This window comes from Hyposmocoma kahamanoa, unplaced genomic scaffold (assembly GCF_003589595.1).
Source record: "Hyposmocoma kahamanoa isolate Upper Pololo Valley unplaced genomic scaffold, ASM358959v1 93, whole genome shotgun sequence".
Classification (NCBI taxonomy): domain Eukaryota; kingdom Metazoa; phylum Arthropoda; class Insecta; order Lepidoptera; family Cosmopterigidae; genus Hyposmocoma; species Hyposmocoma kahamanoa.
In genome coordinates, this window is record NW_020654810.1 from 4,869,660 (window position 1) to 4,887,987 (window position 18,328).

General features: G+C 35.7%; 2 protein-coding genes across 3 annotated transcripts; one reads left to right on the top strand and one right to left on the bottom strand.

The window, feature by feature from the left end:
- Positions 1-1,370: 1,370 nt before the first annotated feature.
- Positions 1,371-9,909, top strand: LOC113237174 (probable RNA-binding protein 18). Its single transcript, XM_026473491.1, has 4 exons — positions 1,371-1,549; positions 1,643-1,732; positions 5,075-5,281; positions 7,212-9,909. Exons 1-4 carry the CDS (start codon positions 1,535-1,537, stop codon positions 7,482-7,484), a joined length of 585 nt encoding a protein of 194 aa, XP_026329276.1. The 5' UTR covers positions 1,371-1,534; the 3' UTR covers positions 7,485-9,909.
- A 156-nt stretch (positions 9,910-10,065) lies between these two features.
- LOC113237225 (RNA polymerase I-specific transcription initiation factor RRN3) lies at positions 10,066-17,778 on the bottom strand. 2 transcript variants are annotated; one of them, XM_026473575.1, is made up of 8 exons: positions 17,380-17,777; positions 17,190-17,289; positions 16,329-16,428; positions 15,741-15,893; positions 14,914-15,132; positions 13,670-14,034; positions 13,119-13,341; positions 10,066-12,285 (listed from the first exon to the last, which is right to left on the bottom strand). In XM_026473575.1, exons 1-8 carry the CDS (start codon positions 17,596-17,598, stop codon positions 12,078-12,080), a joined length of 1,587 nt encoding a protein of 528 aa, XP_026329360.1. In that variant the 5' UTR covers positions 17,599-17,777; the 3' UTR covers positions 10,066-12,077. The 2 variants fall into 2 exon arrangements, with proteins under 2 accessions (XP_026329360.1, XP_026329359.1); XM_026473574.1 differs by having other exon boundaries at positions 17,190-17,778.
- Between the last annotated feature and the right edge of the window lie 550 nt (positions 17,779-18,328).

Genomic DNA, 18,328 nt, shown 5'->3' on the forward strand with positions numbered 1-18,328 from the left:
ATGGAAACAAAGTCCTTCAGCCGAAAACATAAATATAAGTTTTTCTGTAAATATGGCCGCCACAAAGTGGATAGGCAATTTGAGGCGGCGTGCTTGGATTGACTCGGGATTCCTTAGAACGGGCCGATACAGGTATTTTAGTTCGAGATTCGTATAATTTCGCGTTTTAATCTTCGATTAAGGCACAATAGCACTATCATATTCCACTTTAAACTAGATTTCACAAAATAATTGAAAGTCAAAATAAAAACGACACTTTTCCCTCCAAAAGGTCCAGAGCGAATCTCCTGTGTTATGACTTTATATTTTTTCTTCTTTTTTTTTATTAATAGTTTTGGCATGGATACAAGTCTTGTGAGCCATGCCTTCGTTAAATTATCGGGATCCTCAGAAATATTTGCCATTTTATTTCTTAATTTTTGTTTTTGTTTTGGTCACTTATTTGGGTTTATTAAATAGTCTTTTAAGCGGCGGGAGTCAATATTTATATTTTACTTTCAGTTAAATCACATTATCTTCTATCACTTTGAACAATAACTTTGAATTCGTAATTAGTGGAATTTACAGGATAGTGTTTTGTAATTTGGTATAAAATACAGAATATAATTCTATCTTTCTTCAACATTATTTCTTTCTTAATTTTTTCTTCATAATATACTTAAAATTAAAATAAACTTTATAAAAACTGTAATCGTAACTTCAAAAACCCGTCCTTATATTTTGTTTTTTCTAATTTCTCTTGGCTCTTCGCGGTGAGCGTTTTAGCCACTATCAAAGTGTTTTGACTAACTTGTTTTTTTATTTTTTATTAATAATTTTGGCTTGGATACAAGCACTTTGAGCCATGTCTTCGTTTAATTATGTTTCTGTAAATATGGCCGCCACAAAGAGGATAATGAGGCGGCGTGCTTGGATTGACTCGGGATTCCTTAGAACGGGCCGATACTGGTATTTTAGTTCGAGATTCGTATAATTTCGCATTTTAATCTTCGATTAAGACACAATAGCACTATCCTATTCCACTTTAAACTAGATTTTACAAAATAGTTAAAAGTCAAAATAAAAACGATACTTTTCCGTCCAAAAGGCCCAGAGCGAATCCACTTGTTTTCTACGTAGCAGACTGTAATAGAGGGACATTGTCAAAGAACGAATGATTTCTCGATTTTATCTACATGTTAGGGGTCAATGTGCAACTCTATAGTCTATAATCTACGCTTTATTTCAATTTTTTAGTGCTTTACTGTTAATTAAGGAAAAAGATAGAAACACATGAAAAAGTCGCAAACGCGGACAAAGTGTCTCATTTACTCACATCACATTGAGTACGTTTCAAAATAGTGTAATTTAAAAGTGAAAATTCTGTCTCCGCGCAGGGTGGTGCCTTTGGTGCCTTGAATAGAAAATCAATAAAATTTAACTTTCCTAGTCTCCAGATACTGAATTGCCTTATTTCCAAGTACAATGAAAATTCCACTGCCATTGTAATATATTAATTTTTGTGTAATAGTTTTGTAAGTGATAATACGAGACCATGGATGATGCCACGGTAAGATTTTTGAAGCTAGCCTAAAAACCCTTGCACAAAATTATCATGCTATTATCGAGTTTTCCAGAGTGCAATAAGGGTTATTATTTACAGGTGCCTCTACACCTGGAGCCCTTGCAAGCTTGCGAGGTCAGCGACAAAAGATTATGGATCGGAAATCTCGACACTCGGGTTAATGAGTATGTATCATTTTATATTTTGTCGATCTATAAACACATAAATGAAGTTTTCAAAAAAGGAACCCCATGCATAACGTATTTTCATATATTTTTATTCTTGTTTTTGGCATGAGATCTTTTTTAAGGTCTTACCATCTACATTCCCTTTTTAAATTTGCGTTGTGATTCCACTTCCATGTATGATTATTTATTATCTTATTGTAATACAAATGAACAGCTTGTGCTATTTTTTTTAAAGCCTTGTGACTTTCTACTGTATTGAGCTTCATGTATAATAAATAAATATATTCATGTATATTAATAAATGTTTGCTTGCCAAGTTTCTGGGCCCAAGTCTGCCCGTGCTTATTTTAAACTATCTCCATTGTGTTTGTAGAGTGTCAATAGTAGAATTGAGAACATTTTGTATGCTGCTGGTCAGTGGCTAGCCATCAAGCTGCTATTCAACTGGCATTGCAATTTTTTAGTATTCCGTATTTCAGTGACGAGTCAATGGCGTGTAGATGATGCAGTCTACTAGTATTATATTTAATTTGAAGACTAAATTGTTGATTAAGGGTTGCAGTATACAAGATGGGAACGGGCAAAATATCGTCCCGTTCCTATCTCATATACTTGAATACTATGTTTTTTGTATGTATGTAACGATATTAACAATAAATTCTTGTACGGGTAAGGAAAAATGAAGTTACATATACCGCAACTTTAAACAATATAAAAATTAAGATATAGTGTAGTAATTTCCATGGTAAGTAAGGCAATATTAATCATTGGTGATTGAATGAATGCCATCATTAGCATTCCACTGGCATTCTATTGAGATTCAATTGCCAGCTGCAACTGGATTACAGCAGAATAACTGATGTTACATTATTGACAGGGAAAATTACGTTACATATACTACGACCTTATATCAGATAAAAATTAAGTTAAAGCAGAGTAACTTCCATGGTAGGTTTAGTAAGGCAATGTTAATCATTAGTGATTGAATGAATGAATGCCATCCTTAGTATTCCACTGACATTCTGTTGAGATTCAATTGCCAGCTGCGACTAGATTATAGCAGAATAAATGATGTTACATAATTGCAATAAGTCTAATAATCGCAGTGAAGTTTCAATGGAATTACAATGACCAGTGGTGCCAAGAACATTAGCAGAAACCCAGTTTGTACGTACTGTGTAAGTGAAAGCTGTGTATTCTGTGAGCTGATTGGTTACTTCAGAGGGTCTAGCACGAGAGGGCGCGAGTCGCTCAAATCGCGCCCTGTCGCGCTAGCGCTACTGGTGAAGCCCTATCATGCAAATGTACTGGCGTCCACTAACTAAAACGTGGCTAAGTAACAAAATATGGTTAAATTGCAAAAAATAGAGAACAAAATTCTCTTCAGTTAAAATTAGTTAACGTGTTCGAGTTATCGGAACTTTTTTTTTATTACTAGAGGGAATTATGGGTTATGTGGGACTGGGCTGAACCCTAAAGGGGGGCAACCCGACCACACCAAACCCCGGGGTGTTCCTCCTCTTCGCTGCAGGTAGAGGCACGGGTACGCTATCGCTCGTCCGCTCCTCCAGCGGCTGGCCGCGCCCAGCGCAGCCCCTCCCCGAGAAGGGAGAAACAACGGTCCCCAGACTCCAAATGTAAGGCTCGCCGAACACCAGACGAGCCTTCCATCTCGGGCCCATCCATGCTGGGCAACAAACTCCCCGTCCGTCCGCTACCCAGGGGCCATGGGACCAGGGCAACATCCCCTCAACTGTGAAGTTCAGAGGATGCTCCCCCAGCCCCCGCGGCGGATCTGTTGATAGGCTCCGCCGCAACACCCTACGCGCATCCATCCTTTGAGAGTCCTTTGGAGCGCCCACCGCATGGGCCAATCGCCCAAATTTGGCCGCGGAGGACAGGACGAGCGGCAACGACACACCGACACGTCTTTTCACCCGCGACCCTCCTCTCCGCAAGCGTCCGCGCGGACCCGCTCGGCCTAGATAAAGACGAGCCCGCGCCAGCCTAGCTCCATTGGCCGGCCCGTGAGTTCCTCTTAGCTTCACCGTGGGATGACATCGACCATGGCTACTAGAGCCCCCCCCGCCACGACAAGGCGGGAACACATTCGGGGGGGTCGACTTATCGGAACTTACTCTAACGATGCATTGCTAAAATGGACATAGTTATGCAAACAAGAACCAACCCACACCTCGAGAGAAATTGCGTTATGTATTTAGGTAGAACACCAGACGTGTCCTTTACCCGCTCACAAAAGATCCTGGTAATATACCAAGCCAAAACGGAGAAAACAAAAGTCCTTCAGGGTACCAACTCTAAATAAGTAACTTTTTAATAGCTAAAAAGAACCATGCTGCTTAACTTCATATAATGCATTTTTTACAATATGCTACATGGATCCATGTTACATGTACTGAAGCACTGTAGATCTTTAGCGTTTTCACCACGGAACTAGAACATGGTTCTCGTTTAACTAAATAAAAAGATACATAAGGTTGTCCATTTATTGCTATATAATATAATAGTTTCCCTATATCATTATCAATTCTACACATAACTCACGTTGTTTGTCTCAAATAACTTACCTATTTATTTGTTCACACTGTTTTTACAAAAATCTAATTATCTCGAAAGTGACACTTTGTGGGTTGTTTCTAGTTTGCATAGCTATGTCCAAATATCATTAAACAATTTCAATATTCTAAAACTGGGTTATGGTTGTTTATCATCCTATATACTAAATCTATGTTGTTTATGATATTTAAAAAATATATATATTTTGTCACTTATCCGCTTTTTAGTTAGCTGACGGCACTGTAGGTATTCAGCGGGTCGCTATATTATACAGGTCATCATTATCAGTCCTTAATAACTTATTTATGTAGGTTTTGCAGTTGCATCTACTTTCTTAATATTTTTGAACCAACATGCAATTGGTCTCATTTGATAAGCAAGCAGTTCTCAGTTTCTTCGAATTTTAATATAATAATTTTAGTATTATAGTTCTGTTACGCCGACCGCTAATTAAAATCCAGCTAAGTGACATAATAGTTATATCATAAAAAACTATAACCCAGTTTTAGAATAATGAAATTGTTTAATGATATTTCATCTGTGCATCGTTAGGATAAGTTCCGATAAGTCGAACACGTTAACTCATTTTAACTATTTTTTTAAGAGAATTTTGTGCTCTATTTTTTGCTATTTGTGTAAATAACCATATATTTATGGTTATTTGACCATTAGTCACTTAACCGCGTTTTAATTAGTAGACGGTAGATTATTTCTTAATTTGCTCTAGTTCAGTTCAATAAACCATACCATTTCTCATTACCGGTATCAATTACTGAAACTGGTGCGTGCGTACGGAAACATCGAGAAGTTCGACATGCTGTTCCACCGCACGGGGCCCAATGCCGGGCAGCCTCGAGGCTTCGCCTTTGTCACGTACCGGCTGAGGCAAGATGCCATTAAGGCAATGAATTCATTGAATGGACAACTGCTGGGCCATAAGAAGATCTGCGTGAAATTTGCTAAGAATGCATCTGTGAGTATTTTAACTTATACATATAAAACAATAGAAAAACATCTATGTTTATTGGATAATATTAAATACAATATAACTTTAGGGGCTACACAATTATCGTACATAATTATAATTATTTTAACGTACGGATTACTTCTTTAGTAGAAAGCGTTGTGCCTCACTCCTAGTAGACCTGTGTCAGTCGATCATTTTTAATAACCTGGGTCGATCATGACATGACCCATGCGTAATGTGACCGGGTCAAATGATTCGATCATATGTTAGATCTTTTAGAGCGGGTCACTCGTCACTCGCGATACTTCCATATGACGTTTAAGTGTCAAATTATACAATTAGCTTTTATTCTTTCCTGCTGATGGGTATTGTATTTAAAGTTAAATGCGTCATTTGAAAGATAGACGTCGCAGTATGAAAACCAAGCGCGCCACATTTTTTGCACCCACTATGTCGTCACAAGAACTATTTAGTAATGGAAACCTCCTTCCGCTCCAAATCGATTGATTGAACGGAATACGCGTAAACACGCGTATTCCATTAAATTAATCGATTCTAAATAAAATAATTTTTGTTCTAGTATTTGTTGATTACAAGTAATCGTAATATTAATATGGTAGAAAAATACTACAATAAGATAGTTAAGTCCTTTATTTTACTTGTTTTAAAAAATGTTGATTACTTTAAAAAATTAAGACTAATTTTTAGTCGACTTCAAATATTAAAATTATTATCCTGCCAATAAAATAAGCTTATTATACATATAACATCTCTTTGTAATAAAAGATCTTATCGATTAACTTAATTAATGAAAACGCACGTCAATATATGAACTTGCGACTGCCCTAATTAATTTTACTAAATAGTTTTCTGTTGACAATTGATCAAATTGACGAATGGTAAGACAAATGAAAATGTTACTGCTGACAAAATATGGTAAAATCTTATTAATCAGAAGAGGTTTACTTCATGACGGCCTCGTGTGAAATTTTTGTGATTTGTTTATCTTGGATTTCTAACTTTGCTACTCTGCATATTTGGATAGCATCTTAGGTGGGATAAACTAGAGCACCTTTGTCCTCGAAAGCAACGAACTCATACGTATGACCAACTCCAGGTTTTTGTAAAGGCAGTGCACTGTTAATTCTTTGCATTATATGTTTTTTTGTATTATTCGTACTACATATCCCATCGAGTATATAACCGGAAATAGAGACGAAATGTCATTTAATTTGTTTGAAAACTATTCTGCCATATCATTACTGTGACAACTGCGCTCCGATTGGCTAGCCCGAGTTCAAAACAATTGACGGGTGTCATCAATGGGTGTCGTCAACTGTTTCACTTCAAATCGTCCAGTTAACTTGTGACTTGCTATAATGGACGAAAATTGCAAAATTACTTATTTAATATTTCATTACCGATGAGATGTGATTCCGTTTGTTTTGTAATTAGACGTTTTGCTGTCTTTCCCACACCACCGAATAGAACAGCACGGCATTGTTAGAGATATTATCTTTATTACAATAAATACAGAATATTTTTTGGAATATACGGAGACGTACACACAGGTCAGTAGTTGGCCTGTCTATATTTCAGTGCAAACGAGAGTTGTTATTTATAAGAGCTGTATCGCTAATGTGTTACCAGGAATATATAGCCCTTATTTCGTCTCTATTTCTAGTTATATACTCGATGACATATCCGGAAACCCTGTGTTGTTGTCTATTGGTGTGTCCAAGGCACAATAGACAACCACAAATTACACCCAAACTCACATGAAATAAATGTAGGCCATACAAATATTTCCCTCGGCTCGAGAATCGAACCTCTGTGGCAGACCAGCATGATATCTGTTTGGCTACAGAGGCAGTTCCTTAATTGTTACTAACACTATCCGTGACTCCAAAATAAATTATTGAAATTTATTTTTCAGGATGACCAAGACAAGCCGAAACCGGAGCTTGGTATACCAGCACTGGCTGGTGCAAAGCCAGAAATGAAATTAAGTAAAAAAACTGCAATACAATCCATAGAAGCAAAACTCAAAATGATGGAAAACATGAAAGCCGGTGACGACTTTGTCGTTAACAAATTGGCAGCTAACGAGACACCAATCATCACTCAATATCAAACAAAGCAATTCCAACCACCCCACAAGTCAGCTAGTTCGTTTAGGAGACGCCATCCTTATCATAAAAAAAGATAATCTTTGTTTATGCAGTTGCATGAAAATTTTTGACTTTTGTATTATTTCGTCAGTTTTGTAAATTGTGATGTTTGACGAGTTCGAATTTGAGATTTATTTTCACAATAGAAAACATGTAAACGGTAAAAGGACATACAAAATACAAAAAAGTTCCATAGTTTCGTTAATATTTTGTAGTCAAAACATTTCTAATGTCTTTTACCTTTTCTTTTGTCTACTCAAAATTTTTTCAAAATATATCGTAGTTTTGATTATATATTTATCCAATTGTATATGCTTCAGATTTATCTTTCTGCCTTTTAAATAGTGACATGACTTCAATAATCTGACATTTTGTGATCATTTTATAATAGTACAGTTTATTTATAAGTTAAAACAGTATTAATTGCTAACATAGACCTATTTTGTTAGTGTAATTTTAAGTTAATTAGGTACCTCGACTCCTCCTACGTAAAGTACGTAACGTGTCATGCTCATTTTAGTGAACTCAGAACTTTAAAGCGCCTCCCTTTAAACTAGGCAATTTCGACATACGATACTTTACGTAGGACGGGTCGACCTATTTGTTTTACATAGCTTGGTATGATGCTAATTATTAAACGCTGGTGCCCGTAACTCGATATTCAGGCGCCTTTTTTTGCGTGTGGTGTCCGCAACTCGTGCCACCCAAACTCCTCCAAGAATCTCAGCACCCTCCTGGGTTTGCTGAAAACATCGGGGAGCGACGTCGGCACTCCAAGGTACATCGCCCTGGAGGTGGTCACGGTCCTCGCCGCCACCCTGAGGGTACGGAACTACGGGCCCTTGAGGTGATCCGATGCCGCCACCTTCTCGACCGTTTCGAGGCTTGATGCGCAACCCGACCTCAGTCGTCGGAAGGGCCTCCTACTTCAGCAGGTCGTCCTTTCTAGGAAGCGATAACTTGGACCTGGAGCGACAGACGGGTACTAGACAGCTTCCTTGTCACCTGAGCCCTTCTGTTGCCTTCTCTTAGAGGCCGGTGTCTCCGCAGAAGGCGGCTTAGCCCGCTTTCTGGTCCGGCCGCGAGTCCATGTCGCAGACGAAGCTGAGGCGAGTGACATGAAGGAGCAGTCGGACTCTTCGCCGTTCTCCCCAACAACTCTTGGTGTCCGGGTCCTAGCAGTGGCGGATTAGCCCTAAGGCCCAGTATGCCCGGGCCTAGGGTGGCCAGCGTGACAAAAAATTCACTGATGATAACAAAAAATAACTCAAAAGTATCTAAATATTCTAAGGGCTCACGCACACTATGGTATAATCTTCCTAAATCACTTTTGTACATTTGTTGTATAAAATATAGATATGTTACATATCTATAATTTAATGTATAATCACTACATATTATCACTACCGCGTCTGTTATTATAGTTAACTAAATTCTCTTTCGAAAAATCGATTTCGTAAAAGTTGGTAATAAAGTAAATCCATTATGTAGTCTACTAGTATATGATGAGTGCTGAGAAAGGGGCGGCTGGTACTGACTATATGGCCTGGGGCGACTAAGACTGCAAATCCGCCATTGGGTCCTAAGATGTGCGAACCTTCCCAAGCCATCTCGTGTGGGCAGGCGCTGCCATCTTCAATTATACATCAACATCCAATTCACGTGCGGGATCAGTGTCCATTGTTATTGCCAAGTCGTTCTCACGGGAGTCAGCGATCGGCTGATACACGAGGCAATTTTTGCCCCCCAACCATAATGGTGGTGGACAGTTGCAGTCTCCTTAAGATCTTTGCGATTAAAGGCACTCTGAGAGGCACTGCAACTGTTACGGATAGGCTACGTGTCGCTTACCACTAGGCGACTTGTTCGTCCCTTCGCTTGGTATTATAAAAAAAAAATTTGTAAAGTTAGCTGGCGTAGTTAGTTGCATGAAACTACTTAGTTAGTTTCGTTCGCGTCAAGCGTGGTCAAGTTTGTCCCCCCGTGCCTCTTCTCAACACCTCGCCTGTGGCCATTTGACGCTGGGGTTTGGAGGTAAAAATTATGTGATAATCGAGGTTATAAAGTGTCTTCAAACTTATATGTGTTTGAACACAATGGAATAACAATAAATATAGATAGATTTGTTCGCTTGTACCAGCTTTCTCATTATATTAATGGGTTGATGTACAAAATGCAAACACATCTCTGTTACTTTCACCAACAGTTTGTGTCAAGTGTATATGAATTCCAGGCTACGTTAAACAAATTGTTATACCATCGACTGTGTTCAGAATTGGTGAGGAAATAATACTCCAATTAGATATTTTGTAATTTTTCTAGTTTACAGACAAATGTTTTATATTACTGCTACGCAATACGTACAACAAAAAATTATGCAAAAGTATTTAGCATTGAAATTTTTACGATTAAATTTCTTTTACTTGAACTTCTTGTTACTTTCGTCGAATAAAAGATTTCCGATGCCATAATTCTACAATCTGTTAAAAGTTTACTAGATTTCAGTCCTTATAATTAATTTAAGATTAGCCTTTATTTAACTCAAATAAAACAAATATTGCAATAAATAGTTTTATTTGTTGAAAACACTTAAAATATTCACTGCGTACAGTCAAGTGCGCATCAAGCTTGACATTTTGGACTTTAGGTCGTTCTTATTGCAAGCGGCATAGAGTTAAATCTAAACCTTTAGTGTCAAGCTTGACGTGCTCTTGACGCTGTACAATGGCGGATCCGTTATAATCATTGTTATATTTTCTTGTAATAAAAACATTAAATATAAATTTAACAACCTAAATATATATTGAGTAAAATTCTTAGGACAATTTATTAGATCAAATTTTGATTTAAAGCGTCCTCTTCCGTACGTATAGAGTATAATTGGGGGTTTAACACTCATTTGTTAATTTTAACCAGTTTACTCAACGTAGTGATTAGATCCTCTTTGCAGTCTACCGTGAGACCACTCGCACTCAGTTTCACGCAATGGACGCCGTTATGACTTATTGAAAAATATTTAAACTAACATTTCTTTCTAAAAATCACATTGTCCTTATGGTTTTACTGGCATCTTATTATGTTAGTAAAACTAATCTACAATAAGACAAGCGCAATTCGAATCTCGAAATCTGCGAAAACAACTCTTATTCATATGTACATAGATTCCACAAATAACTCATTATTGTATTTTAATTTACGTAATTTTGAGAGAATAACCAGGAGCAAAAAAGTAGGAAATACATTTAAAAAATATTTTTATATATATTTATATATATATAGCAGTAGTCATTCTACGTAGTACGTACATATAGGATATTAAATATCTATTTTGTTGCGTTTTTTTAACAACTTAAGAACTGCTAATTTCCACACTTCTCAAAATACTGTCTTATATCATATCTCTAGATGGCGCTAATGGAAGTATAATAGTTTGTCTAAATGGCTGTGGACATCAATTAATTCTTCTTTAATATGAAATACAAGTAATCAGTTTTTTCCTTGTAGTATTATTCAAATAATTTGTATAATTAACCAAAACCTTCTGTTATAAACTAATTTATAAATTACCGCTTGCTACTTTGGGTAGATGGCACTAATCTTAGAGTAACGTAAAAGAATTATAGCTGGCAGTATCTTTAAAAACCTGTGAAATAAGCGCTATCTAGTTGATCTGTTTGGTATCACTAGAAATTAGAGTAGCTTTGATAAATTGCAGCTCGTCAATGTAAAACAAATTAGTTACAAACGTAGCTATTCGGGCTCGTCACGACAACGGTGTACAAATAGGTACTAAAAGCCCGACTACGCTGTCTCGTATAGCGTTAGCAGTCCTCTTAGAGTTATTGGTCCATGGAATAATAAATAATTATTTCGTATTGCATTTATAAATCGCTTTGGCCCTACATCGGACAAAATGTGCTATACATATTAATGTCTTATGCAATTCAATGATATTTGAAGTTAAATCACAATTAAGTTTATTATTTTGCCAAAATGAAAACCCCTTTTTAACCCACTAAAAAAAAAAGTACTCAATTGAGTACCTCCTCCTTTATTTAAAAGTTAAGGTTTTTCACCCTTATAGGGTGGCAAACTTGGAGATGAAAGACTTTTGAGGTCAGTTTTTTTAGTACTGTTTTTTTTAAATATAACTTTTAGTCAAGTTCAAATTCAAAAATACTTGTACAGCTTCGTATAAACACCAGGCACATTCTTCAACCCACACTTAGTAGGTTGAAAGTTGACTATCCCCGCTACTTCAAAGAAAGTATTTACTAGGTTTCTCGCACAAGAGAGAAGCTTTTGGGTCTCCTTTCGAAGCATGTTTACTATTGTCACCACCAGCACAAGTTCGATCCTGCCAGAGGTCGACCTTGTGACGGCTGACAGAAAATAATCGCAAGCATGTGATTTTAAAAATTTTTGTAAAATGTGGACATTTACTATATTTATAAAGTGGTCCAACACCTTTGAAATTAATAAATCATTAGTTTTATTCGAAAGGGAAAGATTCCGTGCGTTGTCTCTATCCCGTTTTATGGTGCACAAAACTATATTGTCTCTTTAATATACGATAACTCACAGATACCGATGTAGGGCCGTGTTATTACGCAAGCAGTAAGTAAGGAGATTCAAATCATAATATTGTCGCTAGTTTTGAAACCTGGCGAAATGCAATTGGACAATGAGCTGGCTAGTTTCTGTGAAGGACTGGCTGACATGAAGTAGTCGTCGTCGGTTTCGAGTTTGCGTTTCATACCCGCGTACTGTGTTTCGTCATCGCCTTCTTTTGAGAAGTCCTTGTATTCTATGCAGAGGGGCCAAATTATTTTACCGGAACTGTAATAAAAAATATATATAAACGTTTGTTTTATTTTAAATGTACTTTAAAGAAAAGCTGCTTCATATTAGATTATGAGTCCAATAGAGTATTTATAAACAGTAGTAACCACAACACAAGGGTTTTCTTCATTTCTAAATAATTAGGTACATAGTACACATAATACAGAATTCTTTGAAGAAATATCAAGTCATCAACCTGTGTCATTTTATGTACTCTTATTGTTAAGTTGCAATACATGTTCTGTATCTATAATAATAATGTTTTATTTTACAAATCAAAACCCAAGTAATAAATTGGTTAAAACATTGTCTTTCCTTCTAAACTAGGGGTTAATAATATACGTACTTTAGTAGGCAGAATTGGAATGTTTGATTATTATGAACTTATTCACATTATATTATTTATAACTTTGTGAAGTAAGTATGTAACATTAGGTGATTTTGGATTTAAAACATTGTGTATGAATGTGTATTTGTGTGCGTTGTATGTGTGTGTTACCACAATATTTGAATTACATTTAATGATTTGTGAAGAAAAAAGTCAAGTGTCTTTAATTACTACAATTCCATAACTTATGCAGCATATTATTATTCTTTTAGAGTCTAAAACAGACGTAAATATTTTATTATTTATCTTTTTTTTATTATCTACAATCAGTTGCCAAACTATGATTAAACAGAGTGATTTGATGGTGGCAATATTAGTATATTAGTAACCTAAAATGACAGAACGTGTTCAGTGACTGAGAGAGGCTGAAACAGTGGCTTCGCGCTCAAAAGCCAAAAATCACTCAAATAATTATTATTTATAAATAAATAAATATACTTACATGGGCAATGTATAAGGGTCATAAGGGAACCATTCTTCATACTGCGTGACATGCTGCAGTGAATGTCTAGTATTCTTCTCGATAATAGCTTGGCAGTAGACGACTTGATACGCACGCGTCACTGACGAAAACGTTCGCGTCACTTGCGGCGGGCACGTGCGGAGAGGGTTTAGCGTGCATGTTACTAGACGAGGTAGGTTTAGTGACTCTATGAAGTTTAGGTCTGAAAATTGTAAGAAAAATATTGATTTTCATTTCAAAATGTATATACAGGAAGTTGACAAAGCATTTCAACACAATTGTAATTGAAATACTTTATTATGTAAATAAATCCAACACCAATAAATGTTAGAACAATTAAAGCTGACTATAATTCCAACATAATTTGTTTTTAGAACTGCTATTCTAAAAAAACACCACTATACAAACTGCTACAGCCCACAACAGTCCATTGGGTACTCATTCTCGTACTGTTAATTTTTTTAAAGAAATATAGATACATTGTAAATATCGAATTATATAATTCTGAGTGCGTTACAAATTATACTTACTTTCTTTACTCGAAAACAAATGATGATGTTTAAAAGCCACCAAATAGAAGACAGCATGACATATAGCATGGAAAGCTCCATGCACTTTTGTATTGTTACTATTTGATGTAGTTTCCTGTGTGGCCGTTATATAGCTGTGACACCATTCTGACATACTTTTTAAGTATTTTATTAGTCTGGTGTTAGGGACTCTGACACAACGGGCAAGGAGTCCAGCTAAGTGGCTAGCAGCTGTTTTTCTAGTGACTAGTGCCCCAGGCCCTATGTCATGTAGGCCTGCGGCTACCATCCATAAATTGTTGAGAATACGATCCGCGCATTGCTGATTGATTGATATAGTGTAGAGAAGTAGAAATTGTACATGTCTGAAAAGAGATATTTACAAGTCATTATTATTATTAACTTGTAGATTCTCGTAACAAGATACAGATATTACAAAAAAAGGTACACATAAAATTTAGGTTTAAGGTAATCAATTTGTAGTTAAAACTTGGAACAAAAAAGACTTTACAATTTTTAGGTTTTTTGTTGATTTAAGTATGAACGTAGTAATTAACTATGGAGAAGTTTTTTATATATTTTTTTAACAACAACTAGTACCAACCAGTGGGTACACTAGAATTTCTCGTTCATTCTTCTTAGTGGAATTTGCCTTATGAATGAGCAGTAGAGTTAAATTAATATAGAAAGAAAGAAAGAAAGAAAATTAATTTATTTGGTAACAAACTCAAAAATTTCAAAATAACAAAATAAAACTCAAAATAAATTATACAAAGGACTTAACATTAAACAGACACAATTACATATAGCATGTTACCAAAATGGTCACCTTTTTGTAACGAGACAGGGGATGCCTCATTACGCTGGTTTTCAGTGGAGCCATAAATGGAGAAAAAGAAAGATAGTGAAATAAACTTAAAAATATGGAATTTCGTATTGGTGGTGGTATGTCATTCCAACATTTTGTGGCAGCGAATCAGAAACTGCCAAATATAATTATGTATATATGACGATTACAAGCATAATGCTTAAGTTTATTTGAGTGTGACGTGACTATGAGTAGGATAATTAAGTTCATAAATTTTTTTCAAGATTTTCACCGTAATCAGATAATAAGAATGTATTGTATTCCAAAGAATTAAGATAAATTTTTTTACATAGCTTAAACATTACACATAAACCAAAAAAATAACAATTGTAATTGAATTATAACGCTAAATATATAAAATGTAAGTTAGACATACCTAATTCCATGTGTAGGCAATATAACCTTTTCGAAGACAGTGCACATGACATCCAACACTGGGTCTCGTTCATCCTCTAGCCATTTGAGCACTTCAATCATGCCGTAGTCCAGAGTGGAGCTGGCGTCGTCCTCCTCGTCAACGTCCATGTCGAACATTGTTTCTATATGTTGTTTATTTTTTGATCGATCAACTACATTTGCGTCCATTATTACTAATCTGAAAAAGAGTTTAGAATTGATTTTTTATTTGCTTTAATGTTGATGGAACCTGAGATAGACACAGAGTGCATGTTGCTTGTTAAAAATTCTACCCAACCTACATAGATTAGGGTCAATTGGGGACTGTGACCAAGACTTCTGGCACGAGAAGAGCCTGTGTATGCTTTGTTATAGTTTAAAACATAATTTCACAAAGTGGTCCCTACCTAAGTGGGGTGTTAATGCTGTCCAGGGTGTGCTACCACATTTAAAAATCTGTATTGTCTGTATAAAGTACACTACACATATATGTTATATAATTTTTTCCTTGTGATATTTTGTGTTAAAATAGTATAAAAAATACGTATTTTCAATAATTTTTTGTGGTGGTTGGTGTTGAAATTTTGTTATCTTGTCTAAGTGGGCAGTGAGCCAAAAAAAGTTTCTGAACCTGTGGTTTAAAAGTGCAGAATAGGTTTTATTGTCTATTTTAGTATTAGACAGCAATAGATTTATGACCTTATTGTCGCTAGAAATAGGAAACTAGTATTTGGGCATACAAAGGTACAAAACTTAAGGCTGAACATTACAATAAATATTATATACTTTTTTTTAAAGACTACTTACCTACTAACAATAGCAGCCATAATCTGTTCTCTAAGTGAAGGTATATATTTACTGATCCATATTAAATTATGAATATAGGCTCTATTGGGGTAGACTCCAGCTTTATAGTAGGGGAACTGGTCTATCAGTTTTTGCATTAGGAGATCGCTAGTCCTGAAAGATGGAAAAATTTTTATTATTACTTTTAACAATTTTCGAGTAATGTTAGCAATCACTTATGAGGCCAGATTGTGTAAACAATTTGAATCCTCATTGTCATTTAACATCAGATGCAAAAAAGCACAGGTTATAAATGAAACAAGTTTCAAGTGTTCTCATTAACCAGGTCATTTTACCTTTCACATTCTTTTTACCCACATGCCATGGTGACCTTTATGATTAAGAACTTAATATAGAACAATGGTGGCGTACATAGCTATACATCTTCTGAAATGTCAGTATCTGTCATGGATCCAGCACATATTCTTCATTTAAAATTGATGAGACATACAAAGTTTCAGACATGCAAATGACCTATTGGGTGCTATGTTTATTCATGTATGTACACATACACGATGTATGTACAAGTTCCATGATATTTATACTTACATAGGAATAACAGCTACAATTTGTGCAATGACAGTGTGGATGTTGGACCACATCTTCATTGTGTCCTCAGACGGACTCTCATCCCAGTTTTCACCATCAGCTGAGGAAATGACATTATTTTGACATTTTGTTGGGAGAACATGAATTCTTTACTTTAGAGCTATTAAGGATTTGTCAGCTTTCTAAGGGAATTAGGGTTTTATGTGGCAATATAAAACATATGTGACACTCGTAATTGGTGTAACAGGTACAATACATTGCCAATTTGTTGTTAATGTTTGTTGCCAATGTTAAAGTTATCTCTCTAAATGGTAACAGATTTCATAACAATTGATAAGTAATCAGATATATGTATTACAATTATTGTGCAATGAAATGTAATTTTTTTAAATTTTTGTGTTTCATTTTAAGTATTTAGAGGATTAAATATATAATATTAGCCAATTAAAAAACTTTTGCTCTAATGTACTATTTAAAGTTCTGTATTGGTTTTGGCCCCTATTTATATTAAAAAAAAAATACATTTAGGGCAACTTAGGAAGTGTTCTTTGGCATTTTCATCACTGTGTGGTCATGAACAAAATAATTCCGTAAGAATCATTGGAAGTAGTTAAGCAAAAAGGATCCAATCCACAAAATTATCGAAAAGTTAGTTATATGTACCAAACGGTTCCTAAAGTCTAACCTCTTAGATCAGCAAAATAATCCAACATATACATAAATAAATATCTTTGGAGTTACATGACATAAGTTTTGACAATAAAACAAGAGTGAGAAACACTTCAAACTGCCATATATCGAAAGTGACTGGATGTGCATAGGATCCTTTTTGTTTGACTATGTCCAATTGACAATATTTACCTTTGAATAATTGCACTAATGAGGTCATAACACGAGGACAATGGTAAGTATGTGCTGTTACAAGATTAAGCACAAACATGCTAAACATCTCCACAAGCTCCTCACTCCGCGTCGCCCATTCTACATTGCACACAATGTCTACAAATTGCTTCAATTCTCGACCTAGTAATACTACACATGAGAGGCAATCCTCTAGCAAAATTTTGTAGTTATTATCGTTTATAGGACACTCTTGCAGCACCTTCAAAAGTTCACCATACGGGCCAGTCTTTCCGTCTCTATTGTAGCTTATTAGTATCTGTTCAATTTGATTTTTCTTAAACCTAACTTTCATACGCGTAATCGCCGCTTGCCGGTCTAGCGTCTTTTGCATCAGTGATGCAACGGTCTTCTGAGTTGCAACCGCCATCGTTCTACTTCTTCAGATCCGATGCAACAGACTTGAGGTATGCAATTATGTCAGGATGCCGGAGCAATTCCGCTTTTTTATAGTTTAAAACTTCTCTTAATATGTTGCTACTATCTTCTAGAGGACCAGCATGTGGACTCTGTTCGTAGCTTGTACTCGGCTTACTGTAGCTTAAGCTCGTCTCCACCACTTCACTATTTCTCTTATCTTTTAAATAAGACTGCAGTCTTTCCAAAACCACTTTGCTGTCGCTTTCTTTCTTTTCGGAACTATAACCTTCTTTAGGCATGGCACCGCAAAAGATTACATTGTTGACAGTGAAGCTTGTCACTTAAAGCACTTTGAATTTATAATTGTCACGATTTCCCTGGTGTATTCCAAGAATTTCCTACCTATTTCTATAGATTAATTCCAAATACACAACACGTGCACATATGCCTTACATATGCGCGCAACCTGATTTTGACATTTTGATGACGTCTAACATTACATTCATTCTTTTTAAATCGATCGATTCTGAGTGTCGGTGTAGTAAAAACTATATAACTCAAATCGTCTGTTTATGGCCTATGTGGTACTATAAAAACTAGCCGATTCTCACAAACCGAGTGGGTCATCACTCTATATCGATCTCTTTTTATTCTATGACGTTAGATAGAGATAAATAGTTGTTCAGAGTTTTCTTTGTTTTTATCTGTGCTCTTTCTCATTTCTTCAATGAGTTTGGGAG

Bases quoted from the DNA above. Each gene is read 5' to 3' on its own strand.
- LOC113237174 (XM_026473491.1), top strand. The intron at 1,733-5,074 runs GTATCATTTTAT...CATTACCGGTAT, and splicing joins ACACTCGGGTTAATGAGTAT to CAATTACTGAAACTGGTGCG. The intron at 5,282-7,211 runs GTGAGTATTTTA...TTTATTTTTCAG, and splicing joins AATTTGCTAAGAATGCATCT to GATGACCAAGACAAGCCGAA.
- LOC113237225 (XM_026473574.1), bottom strand. From the start codon at position 17,598: ATGGCGGTTGCAACTCAGAAGACCGTTGCATCACTGATGCAAAAGACG. The intron at 15,133-15,740 runs GTAAGTAGTCTT...ACTCTTTTTCAG, and splicing joins ATGGCTGCTATTGTTAGTAG to ATTAGTAATAATGGACGCAA. The intron at 13,342-13,669 runs GTAAGTATAATT...TACAATTTTCAG, and splicing joins TTTGTTTTCGAGTAAAGAAA to ACCTAAACTTCATAGAGTCA.